This window comes from Dysidea avara, chromosome 10, assembly GCF_963678975.1.
Source record: "Dysidea avara chromosome 10, odDysAvar1.4, whole genome shotgun sequence".
In the NCBI taxonomy this organism is placed as follows: Eukaryota; Metazoa; Porifera; class Demospongiae; order Dictyoceratida; family Dysideidae; genus Dysidea; species Dysidea avara.
Genome location: NC_089281.1, coordinates 6,253,487 through 6,277,869, shown reverse-complemented (window position 1 = coordinate 6,277,869; position 24,383 = coordinate 6,253,487). Strand labels below are relative to the sequence as shown.

The window sequence follows — 24,383 nt, the reverse complement described above, 5'->3', positions numbered from 1 at the left end:
ACATTTGTTAATTTAATATTTCATCACTTATTGCTGTAAATCATATGCGCATATGTGTTTCTAATACTTTAAGACAAACTATAGTGAGAACACGTGTTGTAGCTTCTTTCAGCACTCCTGTGTTCTACGAGCAATCTACCGCTATACTTCACAATATAGTTACATAACTGCGTGGAAGCATAGTCAGCTAAGACTTATCTCCCTGTCTTCTGCAGTTTCATTGGCCAACTGCATGCTCTCTTCTGCGTGTGTGCATGGCATCTATCAGGTGTCTACTTGCTTGTGCTTCATGTGGCATTTCTGCTGCCATCCTTTCCCTGTCTCATTCTCTCCCTGCCTTCTTCTAAGACGGTCTTCTTTGTCCATGTCTATGTAGATAAGAAGTTGTAACCCACATGACAAATTCTAAGCCAAGTGGCACAAATACAGCCTTCCTCATACAAGAAGTTTTCGTGAACGTGATGCAAGTACCATTCACCTGGGCATTCACCAGCCAGTGTTCCCTCCTCGCCCTGTCTCGTTTTCTCCCAGCTTCTTCCAAGACGGTCTTCTTTGTCCATGTCAATGTATATAAGAATAAGTTGTGAGACAAGTGACAAATTCTAAGCCATGTGGGGCTTTCTTCCGTGTTCGTTACGTAAACTCTCGGGAATGGTCAGACGTACAGTTGTACGTACAGTTGAGCACTATCAGTGTGGGGCTGTCCGTGTTCATTACGTAAACTTTTGGGAATGGTCAGACATACAGCCGTACACACAGTTGAGCACTACCAGTGTGGGGCTGTCTGTGTTCATTACGTAAACTCTCGGGAATGGTCAGACGTATGAGTGACTACTGCCATTTGTGGGCTCGCTCAGGCTCACCCCAACAACTTAAAAATGGCTAAGGCTACGGGCTTGATTTTTCACTGTTTGACATCGCTTCAGCCGGACATGCATGTGCCTTTTGGCATACCACAGTACGTACAATGCATTCTTCATGGACTTACCAGTGTCCTCCTTTGTGTTCCATTCGTCTTTGCTGACAACAACAGGTGTCAATTTGGCAGTAGCACGTGATGGTTTATGAAAATCATTTGTAATTTTCATAGTAGCTACTTTGATTCCAGAGGTGCTTTTCGAACAGTTCTTGATTCATAATGCTGTATAATGGGTTGAACATGGCTGACAAAAAAGCAAAATGGATACTTCACTTTTCAGACGATACTTGATAGCTGGGGCATGTGGTGCCATTCTTTTGAAGTATGTGTGGTTCTCCAGTAGCAATAATTTTATTTTACAAAAAAAAGTTAACAAATTTACAAAAAAAATTGACATTTTCAACTAAAATAGGGACCATAGCATATCAATAAAAAGTGCTGAAACAAGCTGTAGTGCACAATATTAAATCACACTAAAACAGAAGTGTTACATCCTGACTGTGCTCTGGCAAGATACCGTAATGGAAATGCACAGCAGGGGTATAACACTTTTTATTGTTTTACAGAGATTTAATATCATGCATTACTACAGCTTGTTTCAGTACTTTTATCGATGTGCTATGATCCTTACTCTAGTTGAAATTCCAAATTTGTTATGTATCTTCAAAAGTACATCATTTTTGTGGCTTAGTTTTCTAGTGTAAAATTCGTATATTATCCATCCCCTATTGCATAGCATGTTATCTTTGGATGCTGTGAGCAATATTAATGAACATGTAGCTTGGTATTAGAAATTGAATTGCCACCATGCAACATTTAATTCCCATAACTGAGAGGAAATCATAAATGCATTACATATACTGTGATTAGCAACTTGAACACAATAGAAATGCCATGTATTTTTTGGTACTAGACTGAAAGAAATTTTAAGAGGATAATAACAGTATATAGCAGCAAGCAAATCATACTCAGCATGTGTAGCATTCATGTGTAGGGATCAAGTCTGAGAGCATCCCCTGTAATGTTTTTGAAAATACCATATGATTGTATCTAGAAACCATGTCAATAAAATTATAGCTAAATGTACATATTATACAGCGAAATACATTTGCACTAGCACTTGTGCAAATTGTTACTAAAGTTTATTTGAAGTATAAAATCTTACTGCTACCAGATAATACTATATAGTTGTAGTGACCTCCAAAGCAGGATGCACAACCACCAACTGAAATTAAATTTTCTACATGAAGGGATATGTGTCTAACACAATTAGCTAATTCACCTCTTCAGTATGGTTTCACAACTTGTTATTGAGCAGCCATCTGGCTACAATTATATTATTTTAAAGGGGGTTTTGTGAGAGCTTTGAAATCTCCCTGATCTTCCTGCCCTAACTAATACCATGTGATTGCTGTATCAACAATATTAGGTAGAGTAAAACACTTCCCCCAAATCTTATTGTAATGTTAAGGTGTGATAGGTTATCAACAAGTAAAGTGAGTGAAAATTCAGTACAGTGAATCAGGCCACTGTATAATAAGGTCACTAAATTTGCCATTGTAAAAATGAAATTACTACCCTAAGGTGACTGCAATAGAAGCAGGTTTCATTTCAAGGTGTGCTTTTTACAACCTTAGTGAAATTCAGCACCACACATACATCTTGATACGGCATACTGGCCATAACTTGGAATGACAACATTTCAGATTAGAGACATAATTTTCATGTATATTATGTCTTCTCAATTGATACACCACTTTACAAATAAGGATCACATATCCTGCAAATGGAAAATTAAACCAAAGACACACACACACACATGCATGCACGTACATGCACACACACAGATAATATAACTATTATACATACAAATATATTAACATTTCATATGCTATTAACATTTGCAGCTACATACAAACCTTCTGTAGTGGTGGACACAATGTCAGTTAAGGAATGGACGGTCCCCATTGCATCAACCAGTTGACCCCAAGTGGCTGAGTGATACAGGTCTAGCCATTTCCTTAACATTGCTCTACATCTCTCCTCACAACTGATAGGGTGATCAACATTGATTATGTCAAGTTGTGATGATGTCAATCCTAATGCTGTTCCTAACTCCCTCCATTTTGCAGCACAGTGTGGAACAACATCTCGATTAATGTCACGTTCATTAGGAGTAGCATTTTCTAGAGCAATAGTAATTACAATAACACCAACCATGAACTTGTACAACAAAAAGGTGGGGATATATGCATTAGTATTTCTTCTTGGGACTGTGAATATTTGCTACCAGAATTCAAGAAAATGAATCTGCTAAAACAATCAAATAAGATAATGAAGCAGCAGAACAAAAGCTGTACTACATGTGCAAGGTATGTTTATATGGGGTACTAAATTTTATGGCTGTGGAAAAAGTTTTTAGATAAATTTCTAAACTAGCAAAATTCATGCAATTATTTATTCATTTTGGTTAGTTTTGATCTACAAATATGCATGGCTGCTTCCACAAGTACTATAATAACAAAAGCTAGCTAGAATACTGCTAACTAGAATGCTCGCTGAAAATAATTTTACAGGGGCAGATTTTGACTATCTATCTATTTGGTTACCAGACTGACTATAATTATTCTCATTACAAGCTTGAGGAGCTAGGTATAATTACACATTTCTCTCTTCTGCAAAACGAATCTGACTTCTGCATTGCATAGCTAATTAAAAACCACAATCATATGTACGCAACTACCAGACCAGACGGCTGGTTACATAGCTGCTACAGCTAATGTCACATAAATTTAAGAATTTCTCATCACTATGGGCAGCACCACCTTTTTGCGTACCACATCAATGGTTTGGGGGCTTAATTGCTCACAATTAATTTATCGTTGTCATTGCCCCACATGGTATTTCATGTATTTACCATATCATCTCTTGAATCTACAAGTCTAGCAAATCACTTTTATACTATGACTTTAATTTTACTCTGGATTGTTAAATTCTTTTACCACTTCTAAACAATTAAGATACACTCTAAGCAGTCATGGACAGGAAGCAAGAGAAAACATGCATTAGCAATGTGAGTAATTATGTAATAGATGGTATTTAGCAACTTGCATCATTCACTGTTGGCATGCACCAATATCTCAAGAGATAAGTAAGTAGCTAAGACAAGAGATAGCTACTAATTTATTCAATTCTTTTATGCATGCAGCAAGTATATACACCCAGTATAGCTACCTATGTACTGTGGCCTTTTTACACATCCTTAGTGGGATATCTGTAGAAGTAATATACTAGTGCATCATCATAGTTGTATCAGTAGTGGGTACAGCTAGGGTCTCATATGGTTTCTTCCTGTGTGTAGGGTATGGCATATATATATATATATACCACTTTCACACCTCACTTCAAAGGGAAGAGAAGGTGTATAAGTGGTATAATAGCACTGCTCAGGAATGCAGTAACGAGAATAGGAGGTAGTATATACAAGTTATATCCCTCCTAGGAGTGATATAACTTGTATATACTATCTCCTATTCTCATTAACGCATTCCAAGCATTCTCAGAAATCATTTGATTTCTTTGATGAAACTGTGTGATCTCCTCTCCTTTAATATAGCGACACTTCACAGGATCGATAGTGGGTTTTAGTTTTTGTAAAGTGAGCCAAGGCATAGGTCATGGACTTGGGGAAGAAGATAGTTCATTGTTTTACTGAATGAAGAAGGTCACAGGTTAGTTTATATTAAACATGTTACATTAAATAGTCACGTGGGGATGTCCCACAGACACTGGGTGTAGCGCTTAATTGATTTGGCCATTAGTGTTAATAGTATTCACTACTTTAGTTTATTCATGGCTAGTAAAGTAAGTACTTTAGTGTATAGTTGAATCGTCTTTACATTGCCGTTTTGACACCTGGTGCGATGTCACACACGCGTAGTGACTGGGTGTGGCGCTTAATTGGCTAGGCCATTATAGCACTGTAAACATGTTCACTGCTTTAGTTTATTCATGGCTAGTATAGTAAGTACTTTGTAGTGCACTTAAGCTTCATTATGAGCTGTTCAGCTCGTATTTGGGCTTCTTGTGTTTAATTGGGTACCCACAATCGAAGCGATCTGCATGCTCGTGACGATACACTTACGTTCGGCCTCTCAGCAGTGCCTTGTCGTTGCTCTTACGACGTTACCCACAATCGAAAGTCACATGGTCCCATATAAATACACTCGCAAAGCATTCCAGCAGTTTCCATGTACACTTGCAGGTGATTCACCCAAGTGGAATATATTAGTTGTAACATGGGCACTTGTGATTTGCCTGAAATAAACACTCGCACTCGGGCTGCGCCCTCGTGCTTGTGTGTATATTTCAGGAAAACCACTCGTGCCCATGTTACAACTACTACATATAGTGGTTATACTGGGGTAAATTATATTTTAGCACCTATTGTTCTTTCCAGCTTACAATGTCTGGCTGGATACAACTGACTCCCCTTGTCCTTGTGTCAGTTTAGTATGGCCTGTAAAATATTTCAGTGTTGTAATTACTGTTATATAGAGCTAGGTGAGGTTTGTGTAGGTGTACAGCATAATAACTCATTAAGTATTGTGAAACACATTAAATCATAAACTTTGCCTGCATGCTTAACCTTTAAAGCTATAATACATAACTAAAATGTCGAATTTTTTGAACTGTCTAGCTAGCTACTATCTAACTACTCAGGCTCCCCCCTGGTCCATGCACAATGAAACACATGATGATGTGAGAGGAAACAGTACACGTAGCATAGTTAATTAACACACAGCTATGATAATCACTAAAGAAGATTTCCTTACTCTGAGTAATCAGTTTTTCACTGAATCCATTCTCTGGAGTTGAAGCCTCCATCATAGATAAATCATCATTCATTGCCTATAAGCATACTAGCCTGCAGCTAGGTAGTCAACTGGTTTTATTCTGTTCTGAGCCATGAGAAAACATTTTGGGAAAAACCTTTCCCCACCACCAAATGACTTGACTATATCCTGGGTGTTACCCGGCCCAGATTGATTAACATTGGCCTTATATTATCTCTACTGAGCATTATGGCTACTATCATACAGTACGATAGTAACTGTATAGTAGGGACCACAAAGGAGTAGGCGTGGCCCACGAAATAATATCACCCAAAACCAGCTTCGATTTTCCCTTACGACGATGAGGTAGTATTGGTGAGGTAAAACTAAGCCCAAACAAGCTTTCAGATCGACCCGAAACGCTTTCAACAAGTTGCTACGGAATTTTAAAAAAAAATTATTCAACGGAATTTTCTACTGACTGAGTAACTGACTGACTGATGCCTTCAGACAAGCGTAACTCGATAACGGCTAAGGCTACGAGCTTGATTTTTTCACTGTTCGACGTCGCTTCGGCCCGACAGGTGCCTTTTGGCATACCGCAGTACATGCAATGAATTCTTCATGGACTTACCAGTGTCCTCCTTTGTGTCCCATTTATCTTTGCTGACAGGGAAAGGTGTCGATTTGGCGCGAGCACGTGATGGCTTCCCTTCGAAACGGAAATCGTCCGTATTTTTCATCGTGGCTATTTCGATTGCAGAGGTGCTTTTCAAACAGTTCTTGATTCGTACTGCTGTGTAACGGGTTGAACAAAGCCTACAGTGAAGCGTAATGGATACTTTACTTCTCAGACTATAATTAATATGATTGGGGCGCGCGGCACGATTTCTTTTGGAATGCGTGGATTGTAGAGGTGCTTTTCGAATAGTTCTTGATTCGAAATGCTGTGTAACGGGTTGAACATAGCTGACAAAGAAGCGTAACGGATACTTCACTTTTCAGACGATAATTGATATAGCTGGGGCGCGCGGCGCCTCTTTAGATCATTAGATGCGGTATGCATGGGTTTACCAGTCATAATAAAATTATTTACAAAAAAAGTTAACAAACAAGTACACGAAAAAATTTGGAATTTTCAACTAGAGTAGGGACCATAGCACACCGATAAAAAGTACTGAAACAAGTTGGAGTAGTCCATGATATTCAATCACTGTAAAACAATAAGAAGTGTTATATCCCTACTGTGCATTTCCGTTATGGTATCCTGAGCACCATAGGGATATAACACTTCTTATTGTTTTACAGTGATTGAATATCATGGACTACTCCAACTTGTTTCAGTACTTTTTATCGGTGTGCTATGGTCCCTACTCTAGTTGAAAATTCCAAATTTTTTCGTGTACTAGCTGGTATATATAGTAAGGTTATAATAATTATCAGTATAGTTAGCTTTTGTAAAGAAATAAATAGTAGAGATATAAAGATCAATTCCTGCAAAAACAAGAGTCAAACAAGTTGGCAAGTAAAGCCATCCTGGAACTATACACTGTAAAAAGTGAAGTGTGTCAAAATGTTGCAATATATACTAACCACTGTATGGCACATTAATATTTGTGTGTGGAATATATAATATTGCGACTTAAAAAAACATTCAGTGCTGTAGAAATTCAGCGTGCAGTGCTATAGCTAATACTTATACAGTTTCACATGAAATGAAGAAAAATTTGAATAGATTACATGCAGACAGAGGGAGAAAACTTTATGACTTTTTCTTGTTGCTTACAATGGCTCCTCTCAAATACCAAATTTGCCTCAGAATGAATGTTAAAATTATTGGTCATGAACATGAAGATGGATTTAAGTGGCATGACACAGATTCAGATCAGACCTGCAAGATGGACATACATATGTATTTCAGTTTTTACTTCTATTTTATTTCATACTCACTAGTAGATCTACATGCTTCTTGTAAAGCTTCTTTTGAAATTCCCAGTAATTCTGTGTATCTTAATTGCATTAAGGGAATGTACCTATTATACAATAAAGTTGTGACAAGATGTTTACTATCAAGTTTCCCCAAAAATTAAGAAGGACTCGACTGATGAAACCATATGCATGTTGTAATTGTTATTGGTGCATGCATGGCTGTTAGCTCTCATACTCACAGCTCAGACCATCATATTAATGGTTACTTATATTAAAGTTACAGAATATGGTACCTGCTTGGTAGATCACACTATAGATGGAACTGCTTTCATTGAAGGTGTATATAATCATTTACATAACACCCATTTTTTTGGCGCAAATTCTTACCATCTCAATGTTACTTAGCCATCAAAGGTCCTTGTCAGTTTGCTTGTGAACCTTGTAGGCTTTGAATCAGTGCTCACAAGCAAATGGACAAGAAAATAAGATTAGCATGCAGGTATCATTTACAGCCAGTCCAAGAGGATTAGAGACTTGAAGAAGAAACAGAGCATTATAGGCAACATGAAAAAGCTAATTACCCTATTCATTGTTGTTTCGTGTGCAATGCTTTTCAAACTTTATCTTTTCACTCTTGTATCTTCCAAGAAGATTTCTGATTGGCTCTCAAGCTTATCAAGATGTCATGGAATTGGTGATTACTCCAAATATTGCTTATGTTGTAAGGTTATTCTATGGAGAAGTTCGTGAAACAATGACGAAGTGTTTGAGGAGAACTTTGAGGATAGATGTAGGGGCGGATCAAGGGGGCTTCTGAGGTTTCCAGAAACTGGTAAATAGAGTATTTAGGCAATTATGCATTGATTTGCTAAGGTATCAAAGATTCAAATCAAAATACTCTTATAGAGCAGTCAACTACCTTAATAAAACAGTCACATTTTGTAATTTTGTTATTTAGTTAACCTGTATCAACACAGTACAAATAGTCTAGAATCATATCTTAGAGTATGAAAACTTTGCATGCCCCCAGAATAGCATCCATGTCTGTTGTATGTCCTAGGAGAGCATGCCCCCAGACCCTCTGTGCATGCAACAGAAACCTGTCACCAAAAGTTCTGGAGCTGCCAATTGAGATAAAGTCAACTCAGTTGCTCCACAGCACTGCATGCATGGATGTAAATAATAATAATATGTGAATTGCTTATGCCATTAACATTAAAGACTAAATTTATTGCTGCTTGCTATATAATGATAATAAAATGATCTGAAAAGCCACTGTAGAATCTGCGTTCTCTTTATATCATAATATTCTTGATTTTGCATTACAAATTGCAAATTAAAGTGTGGAGATTATCTAACATAAAACAGTAAATTTTTGTGTGTGCAGCTGCTGTTCTTGATCGGTTTTATAAGGAAATTGTGAAGCCAGCATTGTCACAAAGATATACAGTACATAATAAAATTAATGACCAGTGTTCAACTACACTCCATTTGTGCTTGTCTAGCTCAACTATTGTATTAGTTTGTCTTTTTTCAGAAAAGACATTCTCACTCTCAGTTCTGTAAGCTTGCAAATTGTTAATGATCTGCAGATAGGTTCGGAACTTTAACACAGAAAACTACTTAGGTATGGATATGCATCATATGTATTATTAAATAATGTAGACAATTGTTGCAATTGCATCTTTCATCATCTCTAGTCACATTATATAGTTCATGCGTGGATGGAGTTGGCAACTCTATTGCACATTAGTTGTTTAAAGTAAGCAGGGACTAAAAAGGGGCTAGTTGTGGCCAAAAACCTAGTTGTAAATATTGGGCTAATTGTAAAACTTCGACAAAATTAGCAGCCAGAAAAAGTATAAATGCTGCACTTACTTATTTCATATTCTACTAATTTCTTTTTTATTTTACTATTCTTTTCTTTAATACATAATCCAATAGAACAAGACTTCCATGTACACAATTAAATAGCTACGTAATTGTTATTAATTTTTTTTCAATTTTTTTTCCTTTCAGCTTGCTATTTTCTTAAATTAGTTCCAGGTGTTGGTCAAAATCCCTCTTTACTGGCACTTTGTTACACAAGCCCATTATTTGTGGATAGTGTATCACTTCAATATAATATGTCACCGCTGATCATTGGAAGAATGGTGTATGACTTGATGTGGTAGCCTGGGGTCTGAAAATGCATTTTCAAACAATGGGGCATTTAATCCTTTGCAAGTTCTTTGCAATTTTCAAGAGGTATGCTTATGACGAGACAGTTTGTGAGATGGAGAATGTGTTTATCCTCTGGTGTTTGCAGCTCATGGGTCCATTAGCTGCTACCACTCTTTACAAGTTGTTAGGATATGCATTTGTATAGTTGATGACATGGTTAGAGCAAGCTTTGTTTTTTATTGTTGAGGTCTACCATCATCATGTCCATGGATTGTTGTCTCAAAGCACAGGTGGATCTGAGGCGGGAGCAAAGGAGGCTTTCCTCCCCCATTCCTGGCCTTTCTCTTGTTCTCCTTGGACCTACAGGACTATACTGATACCAGAAATGGAATCATGGCATCCACACTGTATCGAGAAGTACAGAAAGCCAATGGACAAATAAAAGACAACAGTTATAAATACAGTTTAATGCAGTTATAAACTGTACACTGTGAAGAAGAAAGTGAGGCAAATAATTTAAGTTCCAAGATCGAGATACCCTGAAAGAGCAGTCACTACTCAGATAGAACAGTCGCAATTCTAATGTCATCAATTTTTCAAATTATAGCAATACTACTTTATTTTGATTTTGTACACTTTACCACATCAGATATAGGCTAACTATAATTTTATATGCTTCGCAATGCATACACTTTGCTAATTAATTGCTTTCAAAAATGCTTCCAAATTCAAACCTAGGTAGTCTAATTTTAAAAATTTTCTCAGTCTTAGAGAGTGTATGTCTTTCCTATACCAAACAAAGCTATACAAATGAATATAACTTGTGTACGGTACTAGAGTTCCACTCTTCTCCTCTTAGTGGATATACCATTTACCCTTAAAACTTCTTGCCTTCCCTGACAGTGTCTCCTATGTCCCAAAGCACTTTAGGCCACTCCAAATGAGACTGTAGTTTCTCATCCTCCGCCCACATCACATCTGGGCACATTTTTTCCAAAACCACTTCCTGTGCTGCTGTATAAAGGAGAATTTGTAAGTATCACAATTCATAAAAGGTTTGAACGTGGTAAAAATTTACAAGGATGATTTGATCTAGTTGATGTCAGTCTTGCGGGTAAGGGTAAATATTGTGCAGGTATTAAATGAACAAGTAAGATCAATCTAAGGTATTTGCAATGACTTTGGAGTGTTGGCCATTTCAAATCATTTAGCATCACAGTTACACTGTCCATATACTCCATATTATTATTATTCCATTGTTTGTTGAGAACAAATCTTTCCGCTGCTCTACATTGCAGACTCTAGGTTGCCAATTGTCTAGTTTGTTGATGTCTGCTTGATGGTGAGGGTCCCAAATAGGAGCATAATATTCAAGTAGTGGAAGCACTAGTTGTTTGTATGCTTGCCTGTTATTTCTTCTCTATGCCTCAAATCTTGTAGCATGGATTTCCAGTCTGGCAGTGGAAGGCATCTGATTTTCCAGGCCAAATTGTTCTAGCTTAGCTATATTATTGGATACAGATTATGCACAGACATAAATTGCACCTCGTACAGGCTTTAATTTGCCTCCAGTGCCTAACTGGTAAAGCAGATTAAAAAAAACAACAACAACCAAGATGTTTTCCGTGTCTAAATTCGATCATATAATATTATATGCATGAGGAAGCCGGGCACTGCCCAACTAATCCACAATTACTACATAATGAGTTTAGACAACGTTTTATTTATCTATTTATGATTACTGGGCAGTCAACACAGCTGGTTCTGACCTACCAACTTTGAAATCACTTCAGGAAATCTCCATCGCCTTGTTTCTGAACTTAAGCTCCCGAAATGCAGTACCAAAAGATGAATCATTGGGACCTACTGACAGAGTACTAAGTACAGAGTCTTCATGGCCTCGTTCAAATGGCATTCGGACCATCAACCTTTGCCCTTCACCTGGCCGGGTTCGTTCCTGCTAAAGAACCCTGCTAACCCTTTAGAGCAACTTACTTTTAAGCTTAATACATCGCCCTGGCCTGCTGACACACCAATATTCCAAATAATGCCCATTATTATCTTAATAACGAGCACTCACGAACTCTTCAGACTAAAAAAGAAGCGTGCTATTGAGGAAATTAAGGAACGAAGGGACCAGGAATAATAATGTGGTGGTAATGGATCCAGTGTAGTGCTCATACATGTTGTAGGGTTGAGTGAGCAAGACTGGCTTTAGTACTGTCTGTTATCATCGTGGTATTGTGAATACAGTTCAGAGAGCTTGAGCACTCAAGCGGAGATCATATGTTGTCGGTTGTTCACCTACTGATGCTGTAGTATGGAATTTTACCCTCCAAAATATTGGGGGCTTGATCCTGTTTACTTTGCCTGTGTTAAGCTCACCATTGCTGATGTACTGAATTTGAGGGAACACCCACTATCCAAAGGTAATATGTGTACAGGGGCTGTATTCAAATACCCTATAGGAGTATATTCTTGTAGTAACAGTTCTGTTTGAAGACATTGTGGTAATATCTGCGTATGTGTTCAGGTACTTATTGCATTCACAACCATCCTATCAGTAAAGTGTGTGTGATGGGAGATGTGGTGCTGATTGATCGTAGACACAACTTCATCGGATATGGAGGTGACTACCATTCTGTATTTTTATGTATAGAAAATGTGCATAATGTCATAGTCTATTGATTTATTTGTTCTTCATTGAACTAATATAAAAGATGGATATATCATTAAACATCATGCTTTTATTTTAAGAGTATTTCTGTTCTATAATTCACGTAATCTAACTACACATGTTCTAGTGGATGACAGTAGTGGGGTGATTCAGTGTTACCAGTGGTGTGATGAGGAGCAACATAGTTTGGAGTTCAGTCTGGGTCAGCTGGTGATGGTGATCGGTAGGATCACTGTATTCCGGGATGAGAGGCAAATACAAGTGGACACAATGAGTAAGGTCCATCTAACCATTGCATTTTGTGTAGTAACTACACTTGTGGTATGATATTTGTAGCTGATCGAAAAACGTTTTAGTCATTAAACTTGCATAGCATTTGTTCCCAATGCAACAATACTTTATATTTGCATTGCAGGGTGTGTGCATATTGTATTTATTTGTACTACAGGTAGATGGATAAATATTTCAAAAGGGAATAGGGATCGCTAACAAAGCCATGAAGCGAGAAGGGATCTCTGTAAACCACAAATCCCTATTTTGACTCTGTTTAGTTACATGCTTCATTCCTTATTTAGAGTTGAGTCAAGATAGGTATTTGTGGTTTACATTACCACCCCATAGAGTTGGGGGTAATGCGTAACACGTTATGAAATAAATATTACTTTTGCAGTAATGAGTAATATGAAGTCATACCTTTTAAATACGCATCATATCCAGCATATGATTGGTTGCATTTTGGGTCATGACAGTGCTGAAGACGACCTTACAGCCTTACAGGCAAGAACAAAGAGTGATAGTGTATGTGAGTGCCCTTGAGGGTTAAAGGGACAATGCGCTGTTTACAACATCTGACTATTTTGGGGCCCAACAAAATCATGTGATGCTTGTACTTTACCACCTGCAACATGAACTTGACAAGATACACAATGCAATCAGCTGATCTTGGACAAGCATTGAGTGGCTTCTATACATCAAAACATAATACAGCATGTAAACAGCGCATTGTCCCTTTAAGTATGTACTATAGCAAAGTATGTTTTTGAGGCTAAACTAAACTTGTGTCTTGTAGTTGTAGGCTGGGAGCCTGTATTTAGAAGGGCAGACTTGCTTGTAATGAACAGTATTACATTGCATTGCATTATGATTTGCATTTTTGGAGTAATGACCCCAATTTGCCACCCCATTCAATTGTTTCATATGTTTTTTCAACAATCCCTATTCCCCTTTTAAAGTTTATTTACCTCTCAAACACATCCTCTCTCTCTCTCTCTCTCATGAGAGTGCAAGCAATTAAAAAACTCGCTAATTAAAGGGTGTGGCACCTGTTTCACTCGCGAGTATACACTCTTGCAAGACGATGTTGTATTTGAGCAGTGCCATAGCACTCCCTGCCATTCATTTAGGACCCAGCATTTATTTGAGCCTGCAATATGTTGTATACACTTAGGAAAGTTACATGTGTTTTGTAGCTGTCTGCCTATGGAAGTAAGTTTTCCGTTAAAAGTAACCTTGTATGGCTGATAGGCATTGCATTAAGACATGCATACAGTTACTGCAAACTAAATGAGCTGGTTTGAAATATGAGTCTGACAACTATCTTGAAATGTTGTTCACTAAGTATGTGACCAACGTACTGTGAAATGAAACTTCACCATAGATATTTAGCTACTTAATTAGTACCTGTTGAACTTCACTTTTACTAAAGACTTATAATGTCTGGAAAAGAGGACCTATACACATGTGACAAACACTATGAACAGTCTAAATCCTTGATATAGGTCTGAGGTTGATTGGTTGTGGTTGAATAATTCTTAAAAATCTGTCATGTAAACTTCAATTGTTTTAACCTCAGGTAGTCTATAGCTTGGTATATGATGCATCCCTATACTTTCCTTTAAAGTCCTTTGCTTATGCTTGTGCTGGCACCTCCACCCAGACTTGGTATGTCTTAACTCGTATGGAGGAAGTTAAAATTATGTACCTAAAATAACACAAATAATTTTATTTGACTGTTTGCTACTTATGGAGTAAATGTATTATACTGCTGATGCACAAAATGTTTAAATGTGTACAAATTTGATATGCTTAACTTCCAAGATACAACACTCTCAATTTCATTCCTCAATACTTATAATAAGACCAGAGACAATAACATACATTGTATCATGGGCTGGATAGTGATATTGGCATTGTTGTTAGGGATGACTAGTACAGGAGGTGTTTGGTTTTTAGACTACAACAAGGTTGATACTAAAATTTGATTGGTTGAAAACGTGGTCTCTATATCCTGTAGTACCACGCTCATGTCCAATAGAGACCATGCTCTTAGGCAATACGAAGCACAGAAAATATGCGCCTGTAACATTAGCAATGCATGGGCATTTAAATGGTTAGTAAAAGCTAGTAAAAGCCCCGCTGATTTAGAGGGAGGTGTTGATGGCTTGTTTCTACTAATTAACAAGACATTTCTCATTTACAAGCAACTGTCAACTACAGGTACAATAATGAATTATAGAATAAGTTAGTCCTCAAGAACTAATGGGTTCTACGGTGTTTAGAAAGTTATAGAACCCTGGTTTTTGACATCTAACTATACTCTAATAGAACAGTCTTTGGTTTTAATTAAATCTCAGTGTCTTCTGTACTGTACAATCACAGTTTTATACATGGTTTGTGATTGTGTACACAGTCCAACAGTCAGATCCTAATTCAGAAGTTCTTCATTGGTTGGAAGTGAGGCAACTGAAGAACACACTTTACGCCCAACCATTTGTGATCCCATTCAATCTATTACCATCGTAAGCATTTATTTTATCTGAATAACTAACTAGCTAACTTTTTGTATTATAGGTCAAGTGGGGAACAGCCTTCTACTAAGGTTAGTGCCAGATGTGCATGTGAATGAGTACTATCATCAAACGGTGCGGTCGTACCGTTTAAGTAGGGATCCTGGTGAAATTTTCGCACGCTGCCCAAAAATTCTGCCTTTAAAAAGCATCCTAGAGATATCTTACGAGACGAAAATCACCTTTACAGAACAGTACTAGTCCATATAGTGCATAAAACAGCATTAAATACAACAAAACGCTTACAGGTGGCCGGATATAGAATTTTTAAAAATTGCCAAAACTTGAATTTTAGACTGACTGTCTGACTGCCTGACTGACCACAGTCACAAGCCTAGAGGCCAAACAAAGCAGTGCATGGCCACCATTTTACGCCACAATAACAAACTCACCAGTGAGATGTAGAGTTGCACCGATAATCGGTTGAATTATCGGTAACAACCGATATTAGCTAATTTTACAAGTATCGGTATCGGCAACGAAGCGGAAATAACTTGCCGGTTAACCGAAACCCACAATCAATCGTTAAGTTGATGACAATGAACAGGTGAAAGTAAAGAAGGTGGTGAATGTAGCAGTAAGTTGTTTGTTTTGTAACTATTTGAGTTTGTTTGTTTGCACAAGTGTGGTTGCAAGGCTATAGTAGGCTGTGTATATTTATCGGCCGCCCACGCAATTAGTTGATCACTCTTCACAAAGGGTCTGTAGTCCCACTAAAACACTGTTTGATTAGCTGTTTTATAACTACTTGGCTTCCTTTTCCATGAAAGGAGATAGTAGCAAAACTGTAAAACATTGTAAAAGTCGGCCGCCCACGTAATTAATTACATTGATTACATTATCATTACAAATGCAGTTTATACGCATAAACTTTAGGTGATTTTCTGCTCCTCCTCCTCTGTTCTGAAGAAATGAAGAATATCGGTAAATATCGGCATATCGGTTAAAGGAATAGGCAAATAATCGGTATCGGCAAATGTGAAAAAATGCATATCGGTGCAACTCTAGTGAGATGTGCCTTTTGGGGTTCCGACGAGTGTGTGTCCTCTGCGCCTTGTCTTTTCTTTTATCTTCAATCAGGCTGCTTGTCTTCTTCTTCATCCAACGAAACCATATCGAGGCATTAATTTTCCGTATCAACACTTTCTCTAAGCCACAAGATTATTTAAGGCGCTTAGACTATGTGCTACTGTACGGAGGTACCGGTACTAGATAGCTTTCACGATAGGTCACAAGATCACGCCCATTCTTTATTCTACGCATTATCGATCTATCGATTGAGATACACCCCTTTAATGCTAGCTGTATTTCAGTGACCACACACCTTCAAGTTGGAAGGCTGACTCGAGATACTCTAATAATCGATCGAAACCACAATGACCACACCCCTTTTGGGCAAGTGCACATCTTTGCAGGCTGACTCGAGATACTCTAATAAAGTAGTCACCCTAATAGAACGGTCACATGTTTATAGCTAGCTGTATGTCTTAACAAAAAGAAACTAAACGAACTAGTACATTAAAAATTATGAATTTAAAAAAGGCAGTGAAACAAGAGATGAACAATGGTAGCTATTACAGCATAGCTCAGTGGGAAATCCTTACTTTGGCATTGAACACAAAATAATTGCTATACCATGCTAAAGTAGGGATTTCCCACCGAGCTATGCTGTAATAGCTACCATTGTTCATCTCTTGTTTCACTGCTTTTTATCGCTTGGATCCCTACTTCATTTTTAAATTCATAATTTTTAATGTACTAGTATTAGTATAATCTGTCATACATGCTTCATAACAGGCCAACCCAACAGAAGTCACTTGTGATGTTCTGCTTGATCATTTCAAACAGTCAGTTGTGTCTTTTACTCTGCCAGAAGTTTTGACAGATGAAAAATTACTTCAAGTGTTGAGTGACACACTAAAGGTACAATTGTGAAGTTTTTAACTACTGATGTGTATTGATTTTTACTCCAGGACAAGTTGGGTGATAGCTATGAACGAGGTGTTATTCCATTTGATCAACTAGTACGACTATCAGTAGCACATCTGGTAGAACAAGGTCAAATGATTGCTAATCATCATGTTTCTAGCAGCGACCAACTGACAACTTATGAGGTATTGTCACTTGTGATATGGTGTTTGCTCTATTAGAATAGTTTATCCAGTTTTAATTTTTTAATTTTCTGAGTCTCTAGGGCTAGTTTTTGAAGGGTGGTGTATCAGTGAGGCGTAGCATTAGAATTTTAAGGGTTCTTATCTTCTAACCACCTTTCAATATTTTTTTATTTGCTTGCCTCCTATAAGTACTACTCTTTGAAGATGATAACTGCCTCCTTAAGTCCCACATGTCCCACTAGTGCTTGCATCACTGTAAATGACTTGTTTGTCTCAAGGTAGCATTGAGTAAGGTTGCGTTGTGGCTAAGTGGTTATTGCTTTTTGTTTATTAGCAATGTTGCTGCTGGATTACAATATACATACATGTACAGTATAATAATTTAACTAGTATGCTTATTACAACACATCAGCACTCTATGAGCCAATGCCATAGAGAGTTTGTGCCTTCCTAAAATCTTTTAAAATCATTGCCAGTTTGTGATGTCTATTTTCAGTGGTACAGAATGGGGCAAACACCCTTGCTTGAAACACCCTTGTTCGGTCACCTCAAGTTACCCATTGTATGTGTTTGTGTCTAAAGCTAGCTATAGGATAAGGTTAGAAACTAACTGAATTTTAGGTTTAAGGCAGACAAATGCTACATTACATATGTATATTGATTTTGTATAGATTAGTTATGGATTTTAACCATTTGTGGGCTATTGATCTCAGTGTGTACAAGCAGCTAACCTAGCAAATTCCCTGGATCCTGAACCGTTGAGAATAGTCGTAGCTTTCACCCACTGATCCCACAAATATCTGACAAGCAATAGTATCGGAATTTTGTCATGTTGTGTCATAATACATTTCACATGCAAGTGTTCTATTGTCTGGTTAGTCTGCTGTGCAGCACAATGTCTTCTTACAATTACACTGCACTGCTTTTCCATATTGTGCAGGTTATCACTTATAACCTCCATGATTCAAATAGTCCTTAAATACAAACTGCTGCTTCTATAGTGTATTATTTAAAGTATGTACATATATTTTATACTTTTGTCACAGCTGTTTTCTCCCAATCGTCATCTTAAACCAGCAATTCTCCTTATCATACATGATCAGTCACCATCATGTAAGTGCATTAATGTAATTAGCTAACACTGCAGACCTTGAATGGGTGGTTATGCTTTGTTCTATAATAGTCTAAGCACAGCTGTTGAATAACTAGTGTATCTTACAGTACAATAGTACTGTATAGTAGGGGCCACAAAGGAGTAGGCATGGCTCATGAAAAATATCACCCAAAAACCAGCCTCACTTTTCCCAGACAAGGATAAGGCAGTCAAAACTAAGCCCAAACAAGCTTTCAGATCGACCCAAAATGCTTTCAACAAGTAGCTACGGATTTTTAAAACAGATTTTTTCTAGTGACTGACTTTCTAAGTAACTGACTGACCGACTGACTGATGCCCTCAGAAAAGTGTAACTCAATATTGGCTAAGGCTACGGGCTTGGTTTTTTCACTGTTTGACCCCAAGAGCATACTTTTGGCATACCGCAGTACGTACAATACATTCTTCATGGACTTACCAGTGTCCTCCTTTGTGTCCCATTCATCTTTGCTGACAGCAAAAAGTAAAACTATAAGAAGTGTTATGTCCCTACTGTGCATATCCATTATGGTATCTTGAGCATAGTAGGGATATAACACTTCTTATTGTTTTACTGTGATTTAATATTGTGCACTACTTTCACTACTTTTTATCAATGTGCTATGGTCCCTACTCAAGGTGAAAATTTCAATTTTTTGTGTGTATATTAAAATGAAGTAGGGATCTAGGTGATAAGTAGTAGTGAAACAAGATATTTGAATGATGAATCAAGACACACGGCCAACAAGAGAACCGTCATGCCACACCGTGTGTATATTTATAGGAAGAAACAAAACTTGATTTTCATGCATACGTAGCTCTGTGCTGTCTTCTCGAATTGGAATCATTTTTTTACTGCAAACACCCTCCACCGTCAGCACCCCACATTACCAAATTTGAGCAAGATTGTGTAACACGATCGTGAAATACAAAAATTGGTGTTCCCCCCCCCCCCCCCCCTTCATTTGGGGGGGCTTAGGTTATTCTTTTTGCAGACTTTACAAAGACCATTACAAAGTGCAAATGCATAACATGATTTTCTTGAGCTTTGGTACAATTAAGAACGTATTGTGGCACAATCATTTACCAAGTTTGGTGCAAGTCTGTATAGTAGTCATGGAGCTATGGACGATTATTTGCATTAAAAACACCAACTTGTTGTCACGCCTACAGGGTAAACCGCTTATGGAAATAATTTTAAGATTGGCATGCATATAGATCAACCATTACATCTCAAACCTTTTGTGGTTTAAATGAAATCGCAGTGACAGCTATTGAGTTACAAGCCCAAAATCAAACAACTGTAAACCACGGGGTTGAAATACTCTAATAGAACAGTCACTGCGGGGTAAAAAAGGTGCATGAAAAATGTCTGGAAAAACTTACCAGTTAGTGTTCAAACCATGGACCTCCATACTGACACCCAAATCCTTAACCACTGAGCCGCTGCTATCACGGCTGATCACCTCACTGAATTTCTACTTCTTTACCAGTACACAAAAAAATTGAAATTTTCAACTAGAGTGGTGACCATAGCACATTGATAAAAGCACTGAAACAAGATGGAGTAGTGCACGATATTAAACCACAATAAAACAATAAGAAGTGTTATATTCCTACCGTGCATTTCCATTGAGGGATATAGCACTTCTTATTGTTTTAATATCGTGGACTACTCCAGCTTGTTTCAGTACTTTTATCGATTAGCTATGGTCAGTTGAATTTTTTTGCGTACCAGTTTGTTAACTTCTTTTTGTAAAAAAAAAAAAATTGTTATGACTGGTGAACCCATGCATTCCGCATCAAAAGAAAGAAATGGCTCTGCGTACCCCAGATATCAATTATCATCTGAAAAGTGAAGTATCCATTACACTTCGTTTTCAGTTATGTTCAGCCCGTTACACAGCATTACAAATCAAGAACTGTTCGAAAAGTACCTCTGCAATCGAAGTACCACTATGAAAAATACATGCTGATTCTGGTTTGATCAGTGCAGCCATAGGCAAGATTACTAGTAACCCCACCACAAGTTTCTATCTTTGATAGTAGTCATTAAGCGCTTCCAGACATCAAAGGAAATAATTCTTTTATATTTAGAGTTTCTGTTTACCTATAGGTTTAACTTCCATTCCTGGGTTAATACCATATATTATAATCCCATGCAGTTGTTTCCTTTGATGTAAGGCTTCAATGGAATAGAAGAATACATTCCATGCTCGCAGTTTGTAGACTACAGAATGAGACTTATCCACAATTACATCATAACCCAAAATGACAAAAAGAGGGGGGTTGTACAGAGAGAGCCTTTGGAAGGGATAACATTTCCTGTCAAGAAAGCAGAAGAAAACTTCCCTATGTAGGGGCATGCATTTTTGTACTTCTCGAAAAGTCCAAGTTGTCTGCTTTTGAAAACCTAAGAATTTCTAAAATGCATGCCCCCATGAGGGGTGATTATTAGTAAGTCTCTGCTTTCTTCATGGGGAATATCTCGAAATGTTATCCTTCCAATGGCTTTCTGTACAATGTACCTCCATTCTTTTTGCAATTTTTGCATTTATGTCATAATTGCAGATAAGGCTCATTGTTTTATGTTGAGCTACATAAATTATCAGAACAAGAGTACCTTTTTTTCTTTTCTTTTCTTTTTTGCTTTCTATTTACACACAAATTATGTATGGATGTATACAGCTACACACCCTGTACAATTGATGTCTATTGCAGGTCCCAGTGGAGTTCATGCTGATCATATTGTACAGACTCTCAGATTACAGCAACACTTAAGTTATATACCACGTGATGTGATGAAGAGTACTGTCCGTTCATTAGAAGATAGTAGTGACATTTACGAAACTGCTTCTAATTGTTATAAAATTGTTGGCTGAAGTGTAATTTATATGTGACTTTTTTTTTAATAAAGTGGGTTTTAGAGAATAGCCTTTAAATAACTGAAATTTTGAATGCTATAAAGAGTGGGTCTCACATCTATTCCCTGCTCATGGAGAGTTTGAATATTTTTGCATGCATGTTACGTGTTTGTAATTATTTATGATGTGACGGATGTAAAAATTTCTTCATGACTTCTTACTTGTGTGCATATGGAAGAATTCAATACAAAAAAAATGACAGACTGCTTTATTAGAGTGTTTGAAAATCTTTATGACATATAACAGAGATAGCCATACTGAGAGATGATTGATGTATACAAAAATCTTTAGTTGCTGATCAGTTGCCTATCTAACCAATGAAATCCCTACAAGTGCAAATTATATTCATATGGCAATATGAGACAGTAAGCCTTTTCTATGTCGCATTAATTTTCTTTAACATGATTCATTATTGAAGGGAATTCATTAGCTCATACAGTGCACATAATAATTGCAAACCCTTCAATTTTTCTTCAAGTGATCACTGTTTACTGTAAACAAATTAAATCCAACCCTGGCCGACGAGATCTTCAAAATAATTGTTATCGTATATCAGAAACAATTGTACTTAAAGTCAGTTGCTCTGTATTGCCTTCTTTAGTGGTCAGCTACTTACTTATTCAGGTAATGAAATCCTTACAACTGTTAAGTATATTCATACCACTCAATGAGACAGGTATGACATATTTGGTTTCTTAAACGTTATTCATTATTAAAGCAAATTCATTGGTCCATATGATGTATGTAGCACTTTACTAAGTGTCTATACACACAAACATTCTGAATGTGTTATGTATATCAATCGAATCCATGAAGACTGTGATAGAACATTCACTGATGTCGCAAAATTGTTTCCATATGTGTACAAACGAATATTGGGCACTTTGATGGACTCTGTAGACCAATGCAAATGATGCAGCTACAATTTTAAGCTATGTGGAGGGGATTGATTCATAATTGACAAAGTGATTCTGTGGGTCTAGCTGCAGTGACTCACGCTTGTAGCCTGAGCCCTCCAGGCTTTCATGTTGTATTAGGCCACTCCAAATAAATTCTCTGTTTCCCGTCCACCGCCCGCATCTGGTTACTGCCAGCCCTAAATATTCCATTATTCCGTATTCTTCTATTATTTTCCGGTTATTCTTGCATACTGATATGCTCAGTAAAAGTTATATTGAAACAGTGTCAGCTCAGACTCGACACGTGTCAGCTCAGACTCGACACGTGTCAGCAGTGCAATCAAGTCAGCACAAACTTCACGTTTGTGTTATTTTTGCAACTTACAAAGGAAGGAACAAGCTTAAGCATGCTTTTATGCAGCCTTTTTGGCAGTGCCAGGCAAATAATGGTTTGAAAAGCTAGCCAATCGTATAATGAAATAATGGAAATGGACCGCCCGCCCGCATGCAAATATGCCAGAGTCCAGGACGGTAAACAGAGAATTTATTTGGAGTGGCCTTAACCGTAGATTTTAACACAAAACCGCAACTTATTAATTTCACCCGGAATTCAAACACTGATTACAAAACAAAGTACATTGCCTTGAGCTCAGCTTACACGAAGGACGATCTGAATATCTCTAACATCCCCACGATCACGTGAAATACCAAATCAAAGAATGCAATTAAACCACAGCTCACGCGTACGCGTTCAACCTCCTCACGCCCTCTTTAACCTAGTATTTATTTATTTATTATAATACCTTTACAGATCAGTATGAAGACGGCGAAAGATAAGAACCTGTCCCACGATATTCCCCAATACTGTAAGTTAAAGTTGGTATAGTTTCATCTCGAAGTTTATTCACGCACTGTCGCACTGTAGCTGATGATCGTCCCAGAGAAAAACATTTCAACAGACACGTCAAATATAAGATCGGTTCTAAATGGAGAGAAGTAGCAGCTGAGTTGTTAGGAGAAGATGATGAGTTAGAAACAAAAACTGCAGGAATGAATGATGTGTCTGCATGTTGCGAGGAAATGTTCAAAATTTGGCTCGCTAGAAAGCCCACTGCAAGTTGGCAGAAATTGATAGACGCGCTTGTGCAAGTCAAGCTCAATACACTGGCTGATGAAATCAAACGACTACTTCTGCCAGCTGATTGTGATAAACAAACTACCAGCCATCTGGCACTATCTGTGCAGCAACACATACAGCCTACTGAGCAACAAATTACTCTGCATCTTACTGGATACGGTGGCCCACATCAACCAATGATTGTCCAGCAGCCAGTGATGTACTCAGACTCACAATGGAGTTTAAGGAAAAGTAAGTATATGCCAAATTAAATAGGAGAGTAGTCTGCCTCTTTGCAAAAAGTACTCAGAAAGTAGGGGTATGCAATAAGGAAAATTTTATTATTGTGATAATGTACCTCATTATCACGATTATTACAATACTTGACTACACATGTAAATACTAATTAGATACTGCAAACTTGATGTCTCATAAATAAATTTCACTTTGTAACTTACTACACAGTTGTGCTTGCTTTATAGCTACCTGTATATCTGGAAACCAGTATCATGACAAAAACAATAAAAGTGTTTGTTAGAATTATCAAAGTACGGTAGTACTGTTTATGTAGGGATACTCCCGAAAATGACATGTGCCGCCTAAAATGCCACCTTTAAAAATCATCCAAGAGTCTTACGCATGAAAATCACCTTTACAGAATAACATTAGTCCATCTAACATGAAACTACAGCATTAAAAACAAGAAAGCACTTACCGGTGACTGGAGATAGAGTTTTAAAAAACTCCGAAACTTGAAATTTTGTCCCACCCACTCACTCACTCACTCACTCACTCACTCACTCACTCACTCACTCACTCACTCACTCA

At 37.5% G+C, this 24,383-nt stretch overlaps 3 protein-coding genes across 8 annotated transcripts in view; 2 read left to right on the top strand and 1 right to left on the bottom strand.

The window, feature by feature from the left end:
- LOC136237293 (uncharacterized) overlaps positions 1 to 6,570 on the bottom strand; it is a 32,245-nt gene extending 25,675 nt beyond the window's left edge. For 2 of the 3 annotated variants that reach the window (XM_066027642.1, XM_066027641.1), the window contains exons 1-2: positions 5,755 to 6,570; positions 2,839 to 3,105 (exon numbers count right to left, since the gene is read on the bottom strand). In XM_066027642.1, coding sequence (XP_065883714.1) covers positions 2,839 to 3,105; positions 5,755 to 5,827 — 340 coding nt within the window. In that variant the 5' untranslated portion in view covers positions 5,828 to 6,570. The remainder of the gene's footprint in view (positions 1 to 2,838; positions 3,106 to 5,754) is intronic. The other variant, XM_066027640.1, reaches the window with a different exon arrangement.
- A 5,032-nt stretch (positions 6,571 to 11,602) lies between these two features.
- Positions 11,603 to 21,548, top strand: LOC136268938 (CST complex subunit STN1-like). The gene is made up of 9 exons (XM_066064413.1): positions 11,603 to 12,275; positions 12,380 to 12,475; positions 12,651 to 12,797; positions 15,213 to 15,321; positions 15,374 to 15,401; positions 17,167 to 17,292; positions 17,343 to 17,483; positions 18,530 to 18,596; positions 21,337 to 21,548. Exons 1-9 carry the CDS (start codon positions 12,167 to 12,169, stop codon positions 21,495 to 21,497), a joined length of 984 nt encoding a protein of 327 aa, XP_065920485.1. The 5' UTR covers positions 11,603 to 12,166; the 3' UTR covers positions 21,498 to 21,548.
- Positions 21,549 to 23,155: 1,607 nt separating this feature from the next.
- Positions 23,156 to 24,383, top strand: part of LOC136269110 (uncharacterized) — a 60,949-nt gene continuing 59,721 nt past the window's right edge. For 3 of the 4 annotated variants that reach the window (XM_066064586.1, XM_066064584.1, XM_066064583.1), the window contains exons 1-2: positions 23,156 to 23,304; positions 23,364 to 23,807. In XM_066064586.1, the coding sequence (XP_065920658.1) occupies positions 23,256 to 23,304; positions 23,364 to 23,807 (493 nt within the window). In that variant the 5' untranslated portion in view covers positions 23,156 to 23,255. Of the gene's footprint in view, positions 23,305 to 23,363; positions 23,808 to 24,383 lie in introns of those variants that run through there. The other variant, XM_066064585.1, reaches the window with a different exon arrangement.

Bases quoted from the DNA above. Each gene is read 5' to 3' on its own strand.
- LOC136268938 (XM_066064413.1), top strand. From the start codon at position 12,167: ATGGAATTTTACCCTCCAAAATATTGGGGGCTTGATCCTGTTTACTTT. The intron at 17,293-17,342 runs GTACAATTGTGA...TTTTTACTCCAG, and splicing joins TGTTGAGTGACACACTAAAG to GACAAGTTGGGTGATAGCTA. The intron at 17,484-18,529 runs GTATTGTCACTT...CTTTTGTCACAG, and splicing joins ACCAACTGACAACTTATGAG to CTGTTTTCTCCCAATCGTCA.